This window comes from Choloepus didactylus, chromosome 19, assembly GCF_015220235.1.
Source record: "Choloepus didactylus isolate mChoDid1 chromosome 19, mChoDid1.pri, whole genome shotgun sequence".
Lineage (NCBI taxonomy): Eukaryota > Metazoa > Chordata > Mammalia > Pilosa > Megalonychidae > Choloepus > Choloepus didactylus.
The window spans coordinates 25,936,964-25,960,576 of NC_051325.1; the positions used below are offsets into that span (position 1 = coordinate 25,936,964).

General features: G+C 39.0%; 1 protein-coding gene across 6 annotated transcripts in view; it reads right to left on the reverse strand.

Moving 5' to 3' along the window:
- PLCB1 (phospholipase C beta 1) overlaps positions 1-23,613 on the reverse strand; it is an 856,401-nt gene that overhangs the window by 253,590 nt on the left and 579,198 nt on the right. For all 6 annotated transcript variants that reach the window (XM_037811315.1, XM_037811314.1, XM_037811311.1 and 3 more), the window contains 4 exons: positions 9,188-9,272; positions 7,646-7,823; positions 3,766-3,833; positions 1,544-1,640 (listed from right to left, as the gene is read on the reverse strand). In XM_037811315.1, coding sequence (XP_037667243.1) covers positions 1,544-1,640; positions 3,766-3,833; positions 7,646-7,823; positions 9,188-9,272 — 428 coding nt within the window. The remainder of the gene's footprint in view (positions 1-1,543; positions 1,641-3,765; positions 3,834-7,645; positions 7,824-9,187; positions 9,273-23,613) is intronic.

Here is a 23,613-nt window from a genome sequence, read left to right on the forward strand (position 1 = left end):
TAGAAACATTTTGAAAGTGAAATCCATGCTTCCAATTACAGTGAGAAAACAAAATAAAATCATCTGAATTTAAAAAGACTGACAGTCAAAAGCCTTCCACCCCCTCTTCCCAGTTAAAAATCAAATTGGTATCTATATGGTCTTGATACATGTCATAAATGCTGTTTTCAGACAGGTCTCAGTATTTTAAAACTGAGTTACCTTTGAGACATTTTTATCTCTTCCATAATTAAAACCTTGTTCTTTTTTCAAATCATCGCCAAGTTTCTTTACCCATCCCCTCAGCTTCCCCAATGTAAGTCTACTCTATGGTGAACCCTAAATGCTCTTATTTTGGCCAGTCATAACCAACTTAGCATGGCTGCTGATAACATTTAAACGTTAGTATGTACTTTGTAAAATATGTGCCTTATTCTTTTAAAACACTGATAAAAACACAAGGAGAAAAGGACTTGTTTTTCTTTGGCAATTTTTACCTGGCACTGAAGGACTTCATGCTTCAGTTCCTTTGAACACTTGGCTGTTTTCTAGGAGCTTTTAACTAATGAATTAGAAAAACTCATTTTATAGCCAAGGAAAGCTATAGCAATATAAAAATAACTACTTTAGGATTTTCAAACTGAAAAACTAGTGGAAGAAGCATTAGTGATTATAATATCATAGAAAATGCTGAAGTCTTTTATGTAAGCAGGATTGGAAGGTAAATTCTTTGCTATAGAGACCTAGATGTCATAAGGCACTAAGGTAACACTTTTTTTTTTTTTTGACAAAATTACATAAATATAAGTAAATGTGTTAAAAAGAGGCTTGGATTTTTAATAAAGATATATTTATAAGAAGCTACTGTTTAAGCAGAAATTCAGTTTTTAAGAGGACACCCTTAATAAGCAGACAAAAAGCTCAAAGGATTCTCCTAACCTGACAGCATCTTACATTTTGTGCAAATAAAAAGGGCAATTCGAGACAAGAACTCTTTTCCCTAAGTAGAGGAAAGGTGATATTTTTGTTTACATCCAGTGAGTATGTACTTAGTTGAAGGGAAAACACAAAATGATGTGAAATTCATTATATGTTTTCCTAAATATATAAAACATGGGCTGGACAATGGAATGTGGGTGAATTGTTTGAATTGGTTTTATTTCTGGTTTTCAGGGTTGACCAAGTCTCAGGCTGCTTCCCTTCTAGGGGATGGGTAGATAACTCATTTCCACACTGTCACTTAAATAAGCAATGGATGGATCCCATTCTGTTGGTAAAAGTAAATCCAAACCAAAAAAACAAATTTAAAATTCTCAATTTTCTGTACTCTCTGGTCTAATATCTTTCAGATAAGCTTGTTCTCCTATTAAGTACTTTAGGGGAACATCGTGGAACAACTTCTTACCTTCTCATAAGATAACCAGAAAGTCAACTTCTATGTATATTCATGACTTCATAAGCACAGAACAGTTCCATTAAGGGTAATATTCTTTGGCCGAATTACTTTATGTTTAAAATACACTCATTATACGCCACATTAGGATTTTTCCCCAGGGAAACTTACTTTTTGAAATTTCAAATGACTCAAACTTCACTGGCTGAATATAGTTCACCAGGTTAGACATCTCTTCCGTGGCCATGGCCTCGCTCCCAGCAGTTCCCTGGAGGCAGGAATAAAAAATGATTCCAGAGTCAGAATTATTCTGTGGAGGGTTATTTTCCCAGGGCAATGATCACATGACCCACGTTAGCAGAAAATCATCCCTCCTCTGCTGATACTGGGTATTAGCAATAGGAAATTCATTACAGGAGGAAGAAAAAGCAATATCTCACTTAAAAAATGCGAGGAGTCGGGAAGTTTAAGTGCGATTCAAAGTGGCGTCTGGGACCAACAGCATCTGCACCACATGGGAGCTTGTTAGCATCTCAGGCCCACCCCAGGCCTCCAAAATCAGAATCTGCATTTTAACATCGTGATACAAATGCAGATGTACATTTGAGAAGCACTGAGTATCTCATCTTCCATAGCAGGGAATCCACAGATGATGTCTAAGCTTAATAAACCAAGAACTTACTGTATAAGAAGAAAACTATTATGTAGTTGACCATCAGATGAATCAAAAACTGTTAAAAAAGGGTTGCCTTGTGCAAGTGGGTTGGAAGTGGGCAAACAAATATTGTTTTCCTTTATGAACTTTTCTCCTTCCCTCCCATCTTGTTTCCTTGTGCATATTTTAGACAAGGGAGAATAGTGTAGGAGTTAATATCAGGTTCTAGGGTTAGTGAGACTGATTTTGAATTCCAATCCCTCCATTTAGAAGCTGGGCAACCTTGGGTTCTGTTTTTCAGATGAATCACCTGTAAAATTAGGATAATACCAATCTTTATACCATATAGAGTTGTTGTGATTATTAAATGAGATAATTTCTGAAAAAGCATTTAGAACAGTGCTTGGCACATAGCACATGCTTACGTCATTTTAACTAGTATTAGCTATCACATGTTACTTTGATAAGGTTTTTAATAAATAACTTTTGGTTTTGGGCAGACTTCTGTAGACTGATCTAATACTACCCCCCGCCCCCCACATTTTTAAGTACATAGAATACATGGAGGCAAGGTTTCTTTTGAAAACTTCTGTAGCAATATTTAGGTTAGACTTCAGTTGGGGAATATTCAGTTGCCAATGGACCATCCAAAAAATAAGAAAGCTTTTAAATGATCAAGAGCCATTGCTCAAATAGTGTAAAAAATTGAAATAATCCTTGGGCAGAACTACTGTATCAGGCATTATAACAGTTTTCCTTTTGGACTTTGACTTGAAAACTGCTGAGAGACATAATGAATAAAAAGTATAGACTCCATTTAAGTCAATAATTACATGAGGAAAAGAAGCTATTTATTTTTATTAATTTAATTGTAAAGATACAGGCTCTGAGACTGAGACAAGGACTCCCACTAAAACAAAATATTTAAATTCCAATTGACCTGTTACTGATTTGCATCTAGGTTCCAAGAAATGAATACTTCCTTTTTTTCTTTCAATTTTTCCTAACAAACACTCCTCTGCTCCCCTTTCCCTCTGTACCCTGGCACAATCTCTAACCTACTTTCTATCTCTATGAATTTGCTGCTTTTAGTTATTTCTTATAAGTGATGCCATAAAATATTTGTCCTTATGTGCTTTGTTTATTTCACTGAGCATGTTTTCAAGGTTTGTCCATGTTGTGGCAGGTCAAATAACTTCGTTCTTTTTATGGCCTAATAATATTCCATTATGTGTACGAATCACATTCTATTTATGCATTAACTTTTTGACGGACATGTGCAATAAGTATTTATGAGCCGAAGAAGTTACTTGGGATGCTTGAGTTTATATTAACAGGAAGCTTAGTGGTTAAAAAATTACCAATAGTGGAATTAATGTCAGATTTCTGAGCATTTCTCCAAATCCCACATCTTCTCTAGACTTTGAAAACCATTTGACAATCCATTTAATTACCTCAGAAAATGAACCTGGTAGTAGGATGTCACAAATTTGGAATTCACCCTCTAGATACTCCTTTTGATGGAAGGCAGTCTCAGCAACTCTGCTCATTATAAAGAACTCTACATAATGCCCTGCTTGATTGCTCTGGTGACCCGGGTGGTAAGCAAGTGTTAAAGAGAACGGTGACACGTTTTGCCACTAGATGGCAGAAGAGGATCAGGGAATAAATCCAGGAGGACCTGCCCAAGCCAGCAAGTTGGTGGCTTGTCTCTGTGAGTCAAACAGAAGATACCCACCTCGTCCATTGAAGATTTTTTACAGTCGTCATCATCGTCATCGTCGTCACTCTCCGTGTCAGCTTCCCCTGTCAAAATTTAGTAACAGAGCATTAGTAAACAAACATTTACAGATTTAAAGCACATGCAACATGCGAATTACCAAACACTGATTGTAATTATAGAGGGGGTCCTTAAAAATTAGGTGTTCACTGTCTATTTTGGGGATTTCAATTTTATTAGTTATAAAGATGCTTTGAATATAGATTCTTCTAAATTTCCAAATTCTGTTTCCTAATTCTGTCAGTGATTTTACTCTACATGTTTTCTAAAACATATGGGTCATATATAGTTAGCTTTCTAAGATACATGTATCTTATTTAATGTGTACTCTCTCTTTTGGGGTCTCTATGACCCTCGGACAGTTACATTATCTGTTTCCCATCTTCCCCTGTCCCAAGCCCTGCTTGCACAAGGCCCAGTGACCTGGCATCTACATTTCCAAGGCCAGACTGGATCCCACGGAAGTCAAGGAAGATGATGTGAGCTGGGGCATGACAGGAAGGGCTTTGGTAGAACATCTGACTACAAAAAACTGTTCGTTACCATTCGTATCCTTTAATTTACCTGCAAACTTACTTGATGGATGCACTGTCTCCTAAACTATGCACGTATCTTAGAAAAGGGTACAAGTTTGCTTAAAAGGGAAGACTAAAATATGCGAACTCTTAAAGTCATTATGCTTGAAAATCTGCCTTGCTCAGGCACCACTGAGCTTCATATTTAGCCAATTAGAGCCATTTCAAGGATTGGTTTTGTTTTTTCCCCTAAGATTTACTAGATTTTTCTGCTAGGTTAAATATCCACAATGGTATTAGAGAGTTACATTCTTCCACAGCTTTGGGATTCTGCCAGATCCAGAAATACCAGTTTTATAAAAAAGATTTTCAAGTTAAAAGTAAAGCCGGCACATTTCTAAATTGTTTTGATTTGACTCTTCCTATGTTGCAGCATTCACACGATGCAATAGCATGACAAGCCCAGTAGATAGCAGTATTGGCTCAACAACGAGGCAACCTGCATTGGTACCCTCCCCCAGCAATCTTCAGAAAGTTAGCTGCCTGGCTCAATTGTATAAACAACACAGTACCCCCAGCACTGTCCTCCAAGAAGCTTATAAATGTTTCCTTTTGGCTGATGAAATTCAATCAGTTACTGAACAAAGCAGTGAAGTAAAGTATTCATGAATTATCTTTAGAGGAAAAAAGATTTCTGAGAACAGTAGGTGTTATTACTTATGGCTTGCTTATTAAAGAAAGCCATATAGAACCACTTTGTGATCTGATGTTGCATTAGTTAATAAGGTAAATTAATTATATTTTGGATAGATACCATATCTTATTATATTAGAGACACGTACTCTTAGGAGTCAAATGTCACTTCAAGTTTTTAAAAAATCATATTTGTTATCCCAAACTCGTTCTGTTATTTTTGTTTGTTTGTTTAATCAGAGAGGGGATTTTTTTAATCAAGTAGTTTAAGAAGTTGTTTGGTAGCATCTCACACAAAATGCTTCCTCAGACATAACTATACATAGTCATTTCAAATACTTGATCATATCATTCTTTGGTTTATGTGGCAAAGAATTCATTTTCCTTTATTATAAGAGCAGGAAACTGCTTTTTTCCTTCTAATCTTTGGAGGAAACTTGGAGGAAACATACTGAACCATAAAAAATATCTTCCTATACCCAAGTTCTTTAAGACAAGTATGCTGGCCAAGGGCTGAATCAGGAAAAGGCATCTGGTCAACTGGCGGGTATGATCAATTAGCTTTGAAATAAGATTCATTTCACACTTTTCCAAGTTACTTGAGTTCCCAATGGCAGTAACATCTACAATCCAAATGGTAAATTAGCAGTGTTCTTTATTCAGAGGTCTACCTACATATTAAAATGTCCAAAAATTTCCATTGAAATAAATAATGATTACACAACAAGCCATGGAGCCGGCTTATGAAATCTACCAAATTACTGACAGATTGCTGTTCTTTCTCTGTATTATGCAATAATGTTCACTGCCTGCAAAAATCGTTATTTGTGTTATGCATTCAGTTAACAAGAGGGAGAGAACTAGTATTGGGAAAGGCAGATGGTGAAAAAAACCAAGCACCCACAGAAAAGGAAGACATGGTTTGTTTGCTGGCATTCAAAGGACAGGACTTGTTTAGGAAATAGGTGGTCTGCTGATGAGAGACCTGTCGATGACACTCACTTCAAAACTTCAAAGAGAACATTTTTCCCGAAAACAAAAAAAAATTTGAAAAAAAAAAAAAGAATTCTGTAATAATGTTTGAAAAACACATTTGAAAGCTACAAAAACAAACAAAAACCCTCCCAACAAATCATATAACGTCTATTGCTAAGGATTTTAATCTAAATAAAAAAAGGAAAAACCAGCTATTGAGAACCCCAAAATAGGAGAAAAGATAAATTAAAGTCTTAGTCAACTTTTTTTCCATGATTGCCCTAGAGTTTATATTTTAATTTTATTATTATTTGGAAACTTTTAAATTGATGTATACAGAAAAGTACACATATCTTAAGTATACAGTGCAATGAATTTTCACCAAACAATGCCTGAGGCATCAGTACCCAAATCAAGAAACAAAATACAACCCGTCTGCTGAAGTGCCCCCAATTTCCTGTCCAGTCACTCTTCCTCAAAAGTAGCTAATATCTGAACTTCTAACAGCATAGATTAGTTTTGCCTGTTTTTGTACTTTACATGAATGGAATCATATAGTATATGCTTTTTTTTTTTGTATCTGACTTCTTTTGTTCAACACTGTTTTTGAGATTCATCCATATAGTGTTTGTAGTTGTAGACGATTCTCATTGTTATATTTCATTGCATTGGATTAATATACCATGATTTATTTATCTGTTGATGGACATTTGGTTGTTTCTAGTTTTGGGTTATGTGAATAGTGCTGCTTTAAGAAATTCTTGTACATGTCTCTCGGTGAACATACATAATCCTTTGTGTTGGGGATATACCAAGGAGTAGAATTCCTAGGACACAGGGGATGCATGTGTTCAGCTTTGGTAGATACTGCCAATTTTCCAAGGTGATTATTCCAATGTCAGTTAAACTTTTAATAGAATAACTTCCTAGAGTCCAGCTAAAAGTTACCTCCACTTGATCAGCCTCCAATCAGGAGATCTTTGTAATGCACTTTTAAGATTGCCAAGTTTCTAATTGAACTTGGGAAATGAATTAGACTAAATGACACATAATCCAAAGGAAATGGGTCACCACTTTGAATTCTTTTCTCTTCAACCATAAAAATTGATTTCAACCTAAATTTGAAAGTAAAATGAATGATATTAAGCATCACCTCCTAGCATTGATAGATAATTCAGTTAACTTTGCCATTGCACATTTTAAAACAAGCTCTGGAAACATGAATAAATTGAAATGCCCAGTACTCTTTAGTGTATTGAGACTGTGTTGAGTGAGCATCTTGTGCTCAGCCGTATTCTTAATGTGAAAGAATCAGTGTCCTTGAGAAACTTAAAATAATGTGGTGACGCCAAAGAATAAGGTAAGGACAGATTCTCCCCTAAAGCCTTCAGAAAAGACCATAGGCCTGCTGACACCTTAAATTTAGCACAGTGAGACCCCTTTGGGACTTCTGACTTACAGAACTGTATTACTATAGGTTTGTGTAGTTTTAAGCCATCGATTTTACAGTAATCCAGTACAACAGTAACAGAAAACCAATGCAGTTTAAAACTGTGCTGAAATAAGAATTGTACAAGTCCTTCCAAACTCATTTCAAAGCAGCAATTCTTAAACCCACAAATAACAGTGAGCACGAGAGTGAGCCTGCCCCTCACCAGCTCCTGGCGATGAGGGTTCAAACACGCTGGAAGAGTCGCTGCAGGTGTTGGAGGCTTGTTCCGAGAGCTTCTTTTTGCCACTGCCTTCTGATGACTTGTGTGATTTCTTCTTATTTTTCACCAAAATTTTATACATTAAGTCCATAGGGCTTGGAAGAGGAACTCCAGATTCCAGCTAAAGGAAACATAAAGCACATTCTTTACAAATACTTTCCCTTTCTTCCAGATTGCCTCTTTAAACAATCCCCCTAGTGCACTGGATATCAAGAGAGTCTAGATTATTTTTTGCTACCTTCAATGCTGTCTATTAAACTGTTCAAAGTGTGTTCTGTATGAGGCTAGTTGACAGTTCACATGAAAGGTCTATTTTAATTACTGTAATATTAATTTTCCCCAATAAAACCTATGTGAATAAGACCACTGAAATGTACTGGCGATTTGGTGTACTAAACCCCAACTTTAATGAAGTTTCCCATGGACCATATGAATTCAACCATCTTGATTTAGGAGAGATAAGAATTATTATTATTTTTTTTTATCTTTTTATTGTTTTTAGTTTATTCTAGGAGAGAGAATAATTCTTGGTCTGAATTTTCAAGGAAGGAAAATCAGTTAGAGTGCAGCACCTGCCAGGAAGAGTTGATAAGCATAGACAGGAGCTGGCAAAGGAGCCTGCTGAATCCACTTTCATTTGCACTCTCAAAACAGCAAAAACCTTATCCTGGTCGTAGGTAGTTAAGCTGCAGATATCCATCACATAAGGAGAAGAGGAATAGGTGGCTTCAGATTCCTTCCAGCCCTGAGATTCAAGCCACCATTATTTGAAAGCCTTATTTCTAGTGTTACAAGCTTGCACATCTAAAAGGATAATCGATTTCCCAAGAGAAGGTCGTTAGATACCATATCAGAGCGCCTGTATGCAAGTCACCAGATGGGTTATTTTTAGAATATCTATTGAACTCCCATAAACTGGTCCTCTATTCTTTTCTTCAGCGGAGCTGGGACTGGTATGAATTCACAGAAGGATGTGTGGGGACCGGGCAAAACAGTAGGAGAGGGAAGGGGCTACTTGACGATATTTCTACTGCTTTCTTTTTTGAAGCTGGGATGTCACCGCGGGGTAGGAGGCCTGAGTTCTGCTATACCCAAAGGTCCCTGCAAGGAAGCGACTACAGCCAGCAGGGCCAGGCTGGGGGTCACCATGCCACCTGTAATGCCCCATTGAGCCCGTTCATTTCTCTCAAAGGGGTGTGAGGTTCCCTGGAAAGTGACCAGAGCTCCATCCTCTCCAACTACTCCTGATGAGTCATGTCTGGCAGGGAGGGAAGGAGCACCCAGTGGGAAGAAGAAGAGAACAGATGCACGTCTCCCACCCTCAGCGGGGCACACTGCTCATGTCCTCCTGGTCAGACTTCAGTGTCAACTGCATGAATTTTACCAAGAAAAATAAACATGGAACGAGAGTGAGGAAGTCTTCCCCCGACTCAAATCATAAATAACATGTGTGTTCCTTCAGGGGCAAACATCAAAACTGCTTACTGGGTATTTTTCCAGTGGCTCCATGAGAAGGGCATCCCCGAATATCAGCCGGCAATACTCCGCCATCTTGGCCTGCTGTTTGGGGCTAAGGGAGAAGAGAAAGAAGGAAAGAAAGGAGGCTTATTCAAAGAGTCCGAGCAGGATGACTAATTACAGAAAGAGGTAATTCTCTCATCCTATCACTCAGGATCAATTTTCATCATTCTAAAGTCCTTGTTTATTACCCTGACTTTACAGAAGTCAAGTAACACATACAGGTGGATGGTGACAGCATGGCCAGGTGAGGCCACTCTTAAGGCTGACCTGCATATCCAGGTGAAAGGCCAGCGGCAGGCCATTAGTCTATTCCTGGATTCTTGAAATTCCCAGGGTTAGAGATTCAGTCCCTTTTGTTTAATTTCCTGATTCTAAGTCAAATGCAAGACACTTGGGAGGGAAAACATATTCATGCATTCATTTGAATTCTTGGGTGAAATTCTTGGCCAAAGCTGAATTGCAAAGTATTTATGAGGAGGAGGAGGAAGAGGGAGAGGGGAGGACAAGAGGAGGAGAGATGGAGGAGAGGAAGGAACGGAGACAGGGAAGGAGGAAGGATAAGAGAGGGGGAAGGAAAGGGAGAGAATGAATCTCAACATGTAGAAAAGGGCAGACTGTGTCTCTAGCCAAGGAGGATCTTACAGGAAAGATAAAAATAGCAGGCAAGGCACCATGGGGAAAGGTGTTGCGACTTCAATGTGTGTAATGGGGAAGCAAAGGTAGTCTCAGCTTTACCAGATTGTCAACAGGAACCTGGTCTAATGGAAAAAGGCTGGAGCTGCAAGGTTTGCCAAGCTGAGCTCCAGGCTCTGAACGACTCTGATCTTTAAGTGAGGAAGATAATAACTGTTCTTGGAAATAGGCATAGGGTGCTGAGAAGATGAAATAAAGTAATGGATGCAAACTCTTTTCAAATGTTAAAAGAGTAGGGCAAACATAAGATGATCTCACTGTTACAAACGAGATAACTCCTATGCTGGGTACCTTTAAACCCTATTGATATGGGGGAACATCCATATTCTTGCAATACTCCTGCCTTCCTTCAACTTTTTAAAAGCAATAAAATATTGTTTTTTCATTCTGTAGAATGTTAAATATCATTATAGAGGCATTCAATTCCGCTGGGTTTTATGGACTCTGATTCTGATCTCCAGGCTGTCAAATTCCATTTCCAACAGTTATCTCTGCATGCTACAATGTTAATACATTTTAGCGGAACTGGGACTGTACTAAGAATACGTAACAGTGGTAAAAAGCCTTCTTTGCTACAATTCAAATCCATTATAAAGTGTGGTTCTCATTGTCATTCCTTCCAAGAATGTTAAATCTGGATCACCATGGGCTGTTTTCTCTTGGAACTGGGGGAGGAGACTTTGGGGGTTCAAATTACATTGCAACGATTCACAGAGAAAAGCACTCTTTATATCTTTTTTTTAAAATTAATTTTAAAAGCAAAGCATTATTTTGGGGTCAAGTTCTCTGGGGTTCAAATATGAACCTGAGGTCCCTGCTTTCTTGGAACTGCAGAGAAAAGCAAAGGAGAGATTTGCAGAACTTGCAAAGCTTGGCATAGCAACCTCACACCTTCTCATGGTGCCTTTCCTGACCTGTTTGAGATTTTATTATGTCACTTACGCAGCTCTTGGAATATACTGTGACATTCCTCAGCAATGTCAAAAAGAGAGGAAAAGCTGCTAATCAGAGAATCGATCCTGAAAAGCATTGGAAAGTGGTCATTTAAGGACAAATCATTAGCAACTGTGTTGATTAGACTTGCGAGCAGGCAGAGAAGTGGCCAATCTGTCAAGTACAGCCCGAGCATCCTCAGGTTTGGACACGTTTGCTCCAATGGTAATTTGCACAGGGACTTCAACCAGGCAGCTCCTGCTGTCAGTGGCTGCAGCTGAGAACAAGACCATTTGCCCTGAACCCACACTTTCCAGGTAGCACAAAAGACATGGTCCAGACCCCCCATTTTACTTTCACAGAGTGACTCTATTAAATACATGGATCCTCTTACTCCAAGGGTGGCCCATGGACTGCCATGTCAACTTCAGCTGGACCTTGTCAGAAATGCAGACTCGCTGGAGGTGGGGCCCAGGAGTCTGTGTCCTAAGCCCTCTTGATTTTCTGATGCATGCTCAAGTTAGAGACCCAGTGTCACAGATGAAAACACACCCACAGGTGCCAAAGGAAATATTTTTCTTAAGTGTTCTAACTCGGGGCTCCCAACTCTGCAACAGACTCCTCTGATCACAGACCTGGAGTGAAAGGGAAGGGTTTTATCTGAGTGCCCTGCTTTCAGGGTTTCACAGGGCAACCATATTCTCAAAAGTAGAGAGATGTGGGGGGAGAGTTTCCAAGTGTTCTTAAGTAGGTGACAGACAGAGACCTTTGTCAGGCAGTCCCCAAACCAGATCACCAGAAGGCTCTGCCAGAGCTTTGATTCCCCCTCGATTCCACTAAATAATCACCTGAGCTGTTACCGATGCAGGTGATAAGTCTAGTCCCCAGTCTCCTGACTCAATGACTTGGGAATGCAGCCCTGGAAGCTAATTCTGATGCAGGTGGGTTAATGGAGTGCAATGTTTAAGGAACTGTTCTCAGACTTCAATGTTCATTCAAATTACCCGGGGATCTTACTGAATGAAGATGCAGACTCAGTGTCCGGGATGGAGCCTGAGACTCTGCATTTCTAACAAACTTCCCAATGATGGCAGATGTTGTTTGTCGGAGGACCACACTTTCAAGAGCAAGGAGCTAAGCTTGACATAGACTTTTTTTTTTTTTTTTTTTACAGATTACTGGGCCTAACCCTCAGGATTTTTTTTTTAATTATAGAAGTTTTTGGTTCACAGAAAAATCATGCAGAAAATACAGAGTTCCTATATATCCCCTTCATGTACAGTTTTCCCTATTACTGAAACTTTGCATTAGTGTCATACCTGTGTTATAATTGATGAAACAATTTTATTATAATTATGCTGTTAACACTAGTCAATAGTTTATATTAGGATTCAGTTTGTATTGTACAGTTCTATGGATTTTTTAAAATTTGTTTCTAATAACATGTATATACCTAAAATTTCTCCCCTTTTAACCACATTCAGATGTTTAATTCAGTGCTGTTAATTCTATTCACAATGTTGTGCTGCCATCACCATCATCCATTACCCAATCTTTTCCATCACCTGAAAGAGAAACTCTATACCAGTATAGCATTAACATTACATTCCCTACCCCTACCCTGGACCCTGATAACCTGTATTCTAGTTACTGACTCTATGAATTTACTTATTCTAATTATTTCATATCAGTAAGATAATAACAATATTTGTTCTTTTGTGTCTGGCTTATTTCACTCAGCATGATGTCTTCAAGGTTCATCCATGTTGTTGCATGTTTTAGAACTTCATTCCTTTTTATAGCTGAATAATATTCCATTGTATGTATATACCACGTTTTATTTATCCATTTATTGGTTGATTGTCACTTGGGTTGCTTTTATTTTTTTTTTATTTTTTTTTTTTTTCATACAAAACAAATTGTACTTTCGATTGTTTACAGTACCATTATATAGTTGTACATTCATCACCTAAATCAATCCCTGACACCTTCATTAGCACACACACAAAAATAACAAGAATAATAATTAGAGTGAAAAAGAGCAATTGAAGTAAAAAAGAACACTAGGTACCTTTGTCTGTTTGTTTGCTTCCCCTACTTTTCTACACATCGACCCATAAACTAGACAAAGTGGAGTTTGGTCCTTATGGCATTCCCAATCCCACTGTCACCCCTCATAAGCTACATTTTTATACAACTGTCTTCGAGATTCATGGGTTCTGGGTTGTAGTTTAATAGTTTCAGGTATCCACCACCAGCTACCCCAATTCTTTAGAACCTAAAAAAGGTTGTCTAAAGTGTGCGTAAGAGTGCCCACCAGAGTGATCTCTCGGCTCGTTTTGGAATCTCTCTGCCACTGAAGCTTATTTCATTTCCTTTCACATCCCCCTTTTGGTCAAGAAGATGTTCTCCATCCCACGATGCCGGGTCTACATTCCTCCCCGGGAGTCATATTCCACGTTGTCAGGGAGATTCACTTCCCTGGGTGTCTGATCCCACGTAGGGGGGAGGGCAGTGATTTCACCTTTCAAGTTGGCTTAGCCAGAGAGAGAGGGCCACATCTGAGCAACAAAGAGGCATTCAGGAGGAGACTCTTAGGCACAAATACAGGGAGGCCTAGCCTCTCCTTTGCAGCAACCGTCTTCCCAAGGGTAAAACTTATGGTAGAGGGCTCAACCCATCAAACCACCAGTCCCCTATGTCTGTGGTCATGTTAGCAACCATGGAGGTGGGGTAGGCGAATACCCCTGCATTCTCCACAGGCTCCTCAAGGGGGCACTACATCGTTTTTTTTTTTGTTTTTTTTTTTTTTCCTTGTTTGTCTTTTTTCTTTTTTTCTTTTTTTTAACTTTCCCTTCTTTTTTCAAATCAACTGTATGAAAAAAAAAGTTAAAAAGAAAACAAACATACAATAAAAGAACATTTCAAAGAGACCATAGCAAGGGAGTAAGAACAAGACAACTAACCTAAGATAACTGCTTAACTTCCAACATGTTCCTACTTTACCCCAAGAAAGTTACATACTATAGCAACATTTCAGTGAACTTGTTCCTACTACATCCATCAGAAATTAACAGACCATAGTCATTTCTGGGCATCCCCAGAACGTTAAATAGCTTATCTGTTCTTCTTGGATTATTGTTCCCCCTTCCTTAATTGCTCTCTACTGCTAGTTCCCCTACATTCTACATTATAAACCATTTGTTTTACATTTTTCAAAGTTCACATTAGTGGTAGCATATAATATTTCTCTTTTTGTGCCTGGCTTATTTCGCTCAGCATTATGTCTTCAAGGTTCATCCATGTTGTCATATGTTTCACCAGATCGTTCCTTCTTACTGCCGCGTAGTATTCCATCGTGTGTATATACCACATTTTATTTATCCACTCATCTGTTGATGGACATTTGGGTTGTTTCCATCTCTTGGCAATTGTGAATAATGCTGCTATGAACATTGGCGTGCAGATACCTGTTCGTGTCACTGCTTTCCGATCTTCCGGGTATATCCCGAGAAGTGCAATCGCTGGATCGAATGGTAGCTCTATCTCTAGTTTTCTAAGGAACTGCCAGACTGACTTCCAGAGTGGCTGAACCATTATACAGTCCCACCAACAATGAATAAGAGTTCCAATTTCTCCACATCCCCTCCAGCATTTGTAGTTTCCTGTTTGTTTAATGGCAGCCATTCTAACCGGTGTTAGATGGTATCTCATTGTGGTCTTAATTTGCATCTCTCTAATAGCTAGTGAAGCTGAACATTTTTTCATGTGTTTCTTGGCCATTTGTATTTCCTCTTCAGAGAACTGTCTTTTCATATCTTTTGCCCATTTTATAATTGGGCTGTCTGTACTATTGTCATTGAGTTGTAGGATTTCTTTGTATATGCAAGATATCAGTCTTTTGTCAGATACATGGTTTCCAAAAATTTTTTCCCATTGAGTTGGCTGCCTCTTTACCTTTTTGAGAAATTCCTTTGAGGTGCAGAAACTTCTAAGCTTGAGGAGTTCCCATTTATCTATTTTCTCTTTGGTTGCTTGTGCTTTGGGTGTAAAGTCTAGGAAGTGGCCTCCTAATACAAGGTCTTGAAGATGTTTTCCTACATTATCTTCTAGGAGTTTAATGGTACTTTCTTTTATATTGAGATCTTTGGTCCATTTTGAGTTAATTTTTGTGAAGGGGGTGAGGTAGGGGTCCTCTTTCATTCTTTTGGATATGGATATCCAACTCTCCCAGCCCCATTTGTTGAAAAGACCATTATGGCTCAGTTCGGTGACTTTGGGGGCCTTATCAAAGATCAGTCGGCCATAGATCTGAGGGTCTATCTCTGAATTCTCAATTCGATTCCATTGATCTATATGTCTATCTTTGTGCCAGTACCATGCTGTTTTGGCAACTGTGGCTTTATAATAAGCTTCAAAGTCAGGGAGTGTAAGTCCTCCCACTTCGTTTTTCTTTTTTAAAGTGTCTTTAGCAATTCGAGGCATCTTCCCTTTCCAAATAAATTTGATAACTAGCTTTTCCAAGTCTGCAAAGTAGGTTGTTGGAATTTTGATTGGGATTGCATTGAATCTGTAGATGAGTTTGGGTAGAATTGACATCTTAATGACATTTAGCCTTCCTATCCATGAACATGGAATATTTTTCCATCTTTTAAGGTCCCCTTCTATTTCTTTTAGTAGAGTTATGTAGTTTTCTTTGTATAGGTCTTTTACATCTTTGGTTAAGTTGATTCCTAGGTACTTGATTTTTTTAGTTGCTATTGAAAATGGTATCTTTTTCTTGAGTGTCTCTTCAGTTTGTTCATTCCTAGCATATAGAAACATTACTGACTTATGTGCATTAATCTTGTATCCCGCTACTTTGCTAAATTTGTTTATTAGCTCTAGTAGGTGTATCGTTGATTTCTCAGGGTTTTCTAGATATAAGATCATATCATCTGCAAACAATGACAGTTTTACTTCTTCTTTTCCAATTTGGATGCCTTTTATTTCTTTGTCTTGCCGGATTGCCCTGGCTAGCACTTCCAGCACAATGTTGAATAACAGTGGTGACAGCGGGCATCCTTGTCTTGTTCCTGATCTTAGAGGGAAGGCTTTCAGTCTCTCACCATTGAGTACTATGCTGGCTGTGGGTTTTTCATATATGCTCTTTATCATGTTGAGGAAGTTTCCTTCAATTCCTACCTTTTGAAGTGTTTTTATCAAAAACGGATGTTGGATTTTGTCAAATGCTTTTTCAGCATCTATTGAGATGATCAATTGATTTTTCCCTTTCGAGTTTTTAATGTGTTGTAATACATTGATTGTTTTTCTTATGTTGAACCATCCTTGCATGCCTGGAATGAACCCCACTTGGTCATGGTGTATGATTTTTTTAATGTGTCTTTGGATTCGATTTGCAAGTATTTTGTTGAGGATTTTGCATCTATATTCATTAGGGAGATTGGCCGGTAGTTTTCCTTTTTTGTAGCATCTTTGCCTGGTTTTGGTATTAGATTGATGTTAGCTTCATAAAATGAGTTAGGTAGTGTTCCATTTTTTTCAATGTTTTGAAAGAGTTTGAGTAAGATTGGTGTCAGTTCTTTCTGGAAAGTTTGGTAGAATTCCCCTGTGAAGCCATCTGGCCCTGGGCATTTATTTGTGGGAAGATTTTTGATGACTGATTGGATCTCTTTGCTTGTGATGGGTTGGTTGAGGTCTTCTATTTCTTCTCTGGTCAGTCTAGGTTGTTCATATGTTTCCAGGAAATTGTCCATTTCTTCTACATTATCCAGTTTGTTGCCATACAGTTGTTCATAATATCCTCTTATAATTTTTTTAATTTCTTCAGGATCTGCAGTTATGTCACCTTTTTCATTCATTATTTTGTTTATATGGGTCTTCTCTCTTTTTGATTTTGTCAGTCTAGCTAGGGGCTTGTCAATCTTGTTGATCTTCTCAAAGAACCAACTTTTGGTGATATTTATCCTTTCTATTGTTTTTTTGTTCTCTATGTCATTTATTTCTGCTTTAATCCTTGTTATTTCTTTTCTTGTACTTGGTTTAGGATTGGTTTGCTGTTCATTTTCTAGCTTCTTCAGTTGATCCATTAGTTCTTTGATTTTGGCTCTTTCTTCCTTTTTAATATATGCGTTTAGTGCTATAAATTTCCCCCTTAGCACTGCTTTTGCTGCATCCCATAGGTTTTGGTATGTTGTGTTCTCATTTTCATTCGTCTCTATATATTTAGCAATTTCTCTTGCTATTTCTTCTTTAACCCACTGATTGTTTAGGAGTGTGTTGTTTAACCTCCAGGTATTTGTGAATTTTCTAAGTCTCTGATGGTTATTGACTTCTAATTGTATTCCATTGTGGTCAGAGAATGTGCTTTGAATAATTTCAATCTTTTTAAATTTATTGAGGCTTGTTTTATGTCCCAGCATATGATCTATTCTGGAGAAAGTTCCGTGAGCACTAGAAAAGTATGTGTATCCTGGTGATTTGGGATGTAATGTCCTGTAGATGTCTGTTAAATCTAATTCATTTATCAGATTGTTTAGGTTTTCAATTTCCTTATTGGTCTTCTGTCTGGTTGATCTATCTATAGGAGAGAGTGATGTGTTGAAGTCTCCCACAATTATTGTGGAAACATCAATTGCTTCCTTTAGTTTTGCCAGTGTTTCTCTCATGTATTTTGTGGCACCTTGATTGGGTGCATAGACATTTACGATTGTTATTTCTTCTTGCTGAATTGCCCCTTTTATTAGTATGTAGTGGCCTTCTTTGTCTCTCAAAACATCCCTGCATTTGAAGTCTATTTTATCTGAGATTAATATTGCTACACCTGCTTTCTTTTGGCTGTAGCTTGCATGAAATATTTTTTTCCATCCTTTCACTTTCAGTTTCTTTGTGTCCCTGTGTCTAAGATGAGTCTCTTGTATGCAACATATTGATGGTTCATTTTTTTTGATCCATTCTGCGAATCTATATCTTTTAATTGGGGAGTTTAATCCATTTACATTCAACGTTAAAACCGTGAAGGCATTTCTTGAATCGGCCATCTTATCCTTTGGATTATGTTTGCCATATTTTTCCCTCTCTCTATTAATATCCTTTATTGTACCCATACCGAATCTCTTTAGTACTGAACCTTTCTCCAAGTCTCTCTGTCCTGTCTTTGTTTCTCTGTCTGTAGGGCTCCCTTTAGTATCTCCAGTAGGGCAGGTCTCTTGTTAGCAAATTCTCTCAGCATTTCTTTGTCTGTGAAAAATTTAAGTTCTCCCTCAAATTTGAAGGAGAGCTTTGCTGGATAAAGTATTCTTGGCTGGAAATTCCTCTCACTCAGAATTTTAAATATATCGTGCCACTGCCTTCTCGCCTCCATGGTGGCTGCTGAGTAGTCACTACTTAGTCTTATGCTGTTTCCTTTGTATGTGGTGAATTGCTTTTCTCTTGCTGCTTTCAGAACTTGCTCCTTCTCTTCTATGTTTGACAGTGTGATCAGTATATGTCTCGGAGTGGGTTTTTTTGGATTTATTCTATTTGGAGTTCGCTGAGCATTTATGATTTGTGTATTTATGTTGTTTAGAAGATTTGGGAAGTTTTCCCCAACAATTTCTTTGAATACTCTTCCTAGACCTTTACCCTTTTCTTCCCCTTCTGGGACACCAATGAGTCTTATATTTGGACGTTTCATATTATCTATCATATCCCTGAGGTCCATTTCGAGTTTTTCAATTTTTTTCCCCATTCTTTCTTTTATGTTTTCATTTTCCATTCTGTCATCTTCCAGGTCACTGATTCGTTGTTCAACTTCCTCTAGTCTTGTACTATGAGTGTCCAGAATCTTTTTAATTTGGTCAACAGTTTCTTTAATTTCCATAAGATCATCCATTTTTTTATTTAGTCTTGCAATGTCTTCTTTATGCTCTTCTAGGGTCTTCTTGATTTCCTTCATATCCCGTACTAGGGTCTCATTGTTCATCTTTAGTTCTTTGAGTAGCTGCTCTAGGTGTGTCTCTTCTGGTCTTTTGATTTGGGTGCTTGGGCTTGGGTTATCCATATCGTCTGGTTTTTTCATATGCTTTATAATTTTCTGTTGTTTTTGGCCTCGTGGCATTTGCTGAACTTGATAGGGTTCTTTTAGGGTTTGTAGACCAGTTGAAGTCCTTATCTCTAATTTATCAGATCTACAGCTTCGTGGAGTACACTTTCTCTAACTAACCAGCAGGTGGCGTCCACGAGCCACCTGTTCTCCACAAGCCAGATCTCCCCTGCTTAGCCTTTTTGGTGAGTGGGGGAGTGAGTCTTGTGGGGCCCAATTGGTGTCCCAAGCTTGCGTGTGTAGTTGGTGTTGCCTGCCCTGTATGTGGGGCGTGTTTCTGGGCAGTCGGGGAGGGGGGGTGGCCCTAACAATCAAATCTCCCTGATGATCCTAGAGTTTTAAAGCTACTGCAATAGTCTAATCCTTCAGTTCAGTCCTGCCACAGTTTGTCTCTGCCACTGACCCACAAGTCTTTGGTATTGGCGTATGGCTCCTGAGACTTGCAAGTGGGCCCCTCTTCCAGGCTGTGCACCCCGGGTCCTCTGTTGAGGGATGACTGTGCTATGTCACAGGTGAGTGCCGTCCCCCCAGGGCAGTTCTGGGCTGCTGGGCTGTGTTGGGAGGCTCCCAGTCTGCTCAAATGATGGCTGAATGGGGCTCTGTTAATTCACACTGCTCCCCCTTCCCAGCTCTGGGACATTCAGCTGAGGTTGCAGGGAAGGCTAATGTCCACGCCCAGTTTTGTGGTGTGTGCCTGTTATTTGAAGCACTTCCGTCACACTGGGTTGTCTGGGGCAGCTCTGGGCTATGGGGCTGGCGATGGGCAGGAGTGTTTCCTGTCCACCAGGATGGTGGCTGTGAGCGGACACCCCCCTTTTCTTGGGAAGTTGTGTTGTTTAGTGAATTTTCTCAGCCACTGGATTATTGCCTTTTGTCTCAGAGCTCTCTTAGTTCTGCTCTTGACTTGACGTGCCCAAATTTCAGTTCTTTGAAGCTTTCTGTATTGAGCTTCTTAGAGTAATTGTTTTAGAAAAAGCAAAAAGGATTTAAAAAAAAAAAAAAAAAAAAAAAAAAAAAAAAAAAAAAAACGGCCCTCCTCAGAGATCTAATGGGTTATTGAAATGCTAATAGACAAAGCAACCAGGGCCATTAAGGAAAGGTGCCCAGGGCAGAGAGATCAGCCTTGCTTCGGGATTTGCATATGCGCCTCAAGGCCTGATCTCCGCCCTTCCCCTTTCTGTGTTCACCAGAACTCCAAAAATCCTCTGCTTTTATTTTGGAGTTTTTCGTGTTGTTTTTTTTCTATGCCTGTCTCCTCTCTGCTGGGCTGGCTGCTCTCAGAGTCTCTGGTGTCTGGCCTCAGTCTATCTATGGTTGGAGTTTGAATCAGTAGAATGAGTTTCCGGTAAGATCAGCCACTGCAATTCTCCCTTCTCCTTCCTGGAGCTGACAGCCCCTCCTCCCCCGGGACTGAGCCTGGCAGGGAGGGGCGCGGGTCCCCTGGCCGCAAAAACTTACAGATTTCGCTGATCTCAGCAGTTCCACGTTTTCATGAGTGTTGTATGAAGTATGCCCAAAGACAGATTGCTCTGTGGTGTCCAGTCCACGCAGTTCCTGGCTTTTTACCTACTTTCCTGGAGGAGTAACTAAAACATACAGCTCACCAGTCTGCCATCTTGCCCCGCCGGGTTCGACATAGACTTTTAAAACCTGTCTAAAAACCACCTGTGATGGAAAGAACTAGAAGTAGGCACTCAAGACAAATGTAAAATGGGGTCTTCGGTAAGCAGGCTATTCATGTTCTCAACAAACACTCACGCCCACCTGACAGTGAATCAGAGCAGAGAGCAGACTGAATAGAAAACGTCAGAAGTAAAAAAAAATATATATATATATATGTATATATATATATATATATAGGGTCATAACTGCAGAAATAAAAGGCATTAAAATTGCAATTAGAGAGAAAAAAATCATGAAGAATTTAGAACATAAATACCAGCTACCATGGAGATGAAGTGAGAAGGAAAAATTCACGAATACATTTTAAGCTTCAGGCCATAGCAAACACTTCTGAACATATTAAAATACCCCTACAGGGTAGCCATCTGGCAAAGTGGTTGGTTTTCTGACCAAGGAATGTGCCCCATTTCATGGGGTAAATTTCTTTAACTTCCCAAGATGAGGAAAGAAGCCTCCAAGTTGAACTAAACCAACCTCCTTCTCTACAGATGAGGAATCTACAATGCATGCAAATTAAGGACCTTTTCCAGATCTCACACTGGTCTGTGGCCAAGCCAGGGCTACAGGCTACTTCTTTTGTATTTGGTGCAGAGTTCTTTTTAGAGGGCTAGTTCCTAGTTCCCAAATTAGGAAGGGACACCGGAATCAACTCCAGGGGTTGGACATGGGGCTCAGGAATCTGCATTTTAAAAAGCATTCTGTGAGATTCTGATATAGCAGGTAAAAAGACATTTGGAAACCACTATTTTTGTTCTGCTACCACTCATCTTGAGGATAAGTTGCAAGCAGCTAAATCTGATTCCCCTGTGGAGTCAGTGGATAGGTGATTTCAAGTATTTGATTTGGAGTGAACCTAGAAAATTCAGTGGGATTTTTTCATTTTTCTAGTATAAGCTTGTTTGGGAGGTGTGGCCCTGATTAGCTGGGACGAGAGTTCTAGATCTAGCATATAGTACATGCAGCCCACAGAAGAATGATAATAGTCCACCAGATATGGCCAATGGCTTTCAGATATTTTGGGAGTGTGTTCCTGGGTCACTGTGTTGAGAAGGATTCTGAGGTTACATTGAGGCTTAGTGGGAAAGAGGGCTGTGGCTGGTGACTTATGTCTGCCGTAGGTTCAAGAATGAGTGAGGGGACCACATGCCAAGCACAGGGTTTTACTAGCAAAGAAGAAAGTTCATCAGTTTTCCTTGGGGTGTGATAACCCTCCCAGAAAAGTACTGTGATGAGCAATTTTGATATCTGAAGATGAAGAACAGTGGAAATACGAAGCAAACAACTTCCTCCCACAACAGAATTCAGTATCGTAGTATTTAATTGCCATTAGATGATCTCAATGGTTTGGGATAAAACCATAGCATCCTGGGAAGGTTGATTTCCTATTTTCTTTTGTCACATGTGAGTCATTAGCTAATTTTTAATTTTTAATAAATTAATTTGTCATTTTTTAACAAGAAAGGTAGTATTATGACAAATCCTCTTTGCTTTTGGGTCAATGTAGGACTTAGTTTTCATGCCCAGATTTGGATATCTGTCCTGAATGGTGCTGAAGTCTGACAAAACATTCTGTAGTTGAGGGTCATAAAACCACATAAATCTGACCACTGTAAACGGTTGCCTTGTGGATGCACTGGGCGTCTTAATTCAATGTTTTGAAGGTTTACATACTTCTGCTCAAGTGTGGGGGGCTGGCACTGGCTAAAAGCATGTGTTTTGAAGCCAGATTATCTGGGTCTGAATCTCAGCTCTGTCCTGTTGTAGCTGAATGGCTTTGGGGAAGTTATTCAGCCTCTGGGACTCAGTTTCATCAGCTGTAATGTCGAAGTAATCATAATATTTACTTTTAGGAGCACTTGGCTTTATGATGAAGGTTACATGAGCTTATGCAAGTAAAACAGTTGGAATGCCATTTGGTACCTAATACACTTTGAATAAATACCGTATTAGCTGTTATTTTGTTTGTGATGGTGGTTGTTCCTGATACTTCTCTGGCTACCTCAAGAGAGAGTTCGATGTAGCATGTTTGACTGTCAGGAATGAACCACAGCCTTTCATTATGTCTAATCTTAAATAGCAATGTTACTAGAAGAAAATAAGTATGCTAGATGTCTTCTCTTCAAAAAGGAAACAACACATTAACAAGTCTGGAAACAACAGTGCCCGAAAGAAAGGTACTAATGCTTTGTTATGGACTGATTACAAACAGATGGACAAAGATGAGAACGTGTTCCAGGAAAGTCACGTGCAAAATAGAGCTGGCACAGGAGAGGATTATTAAATACAGCAACGCAAGAGGCACTCCTTTAAGTGAGGGGAGAAATGGTAAGAAAAGTGTCAGAAAAGCTGTGTTATGTGATTACATCATGCATGGGATGATTGCTTCATAACAAAACAGAATCAACAGCTGGTAAATGCAATATGGATTTCCTGAAGGCAAACTAGAAATAGTGATGATTTATAACATTGCTTGCTTTGAAATAAGGTCTCTCTCCACATAGAAGTTAACAAATTATCACGTTTAACTACTTAGAAATTCAAGCTGAAATCTGGTCTTGACCCAACTGCTTCTTTAAGAATGAGTGAATTCTTTGAGAATTGGTGAATTGAAGCATGTGCTGCAAATTAGTTGGACAAAGGGAATCAGTCACCCTGGAGTGACTGTCAATAGGAAGGAGGGGAAAATGGAACTTGTGAGCCAAATTAGGTCAGGTGCTGTTGGCTTTTAGTTGAGAAATCTGGCTTAGCTCTTTGAGAGGGAAGCGAGGTCTTCACAAATGCTCTTTTGAGCAATGATAGTCACACTACCTAGTCTTCAGACATTTATTCCATGGACTAGCATTTCAGCTACATGAATTCTGATTCAACACAGAGAAGAGTATTTCATTTTGAAGCCCTTTAAAGTGTGTAACTATATAATAAATTAAAATACATGTATCAGATAGAAATGTGCCGTACTCTGGTCCTTTGTGACAAAATGAACATAAGACCGTTAAGT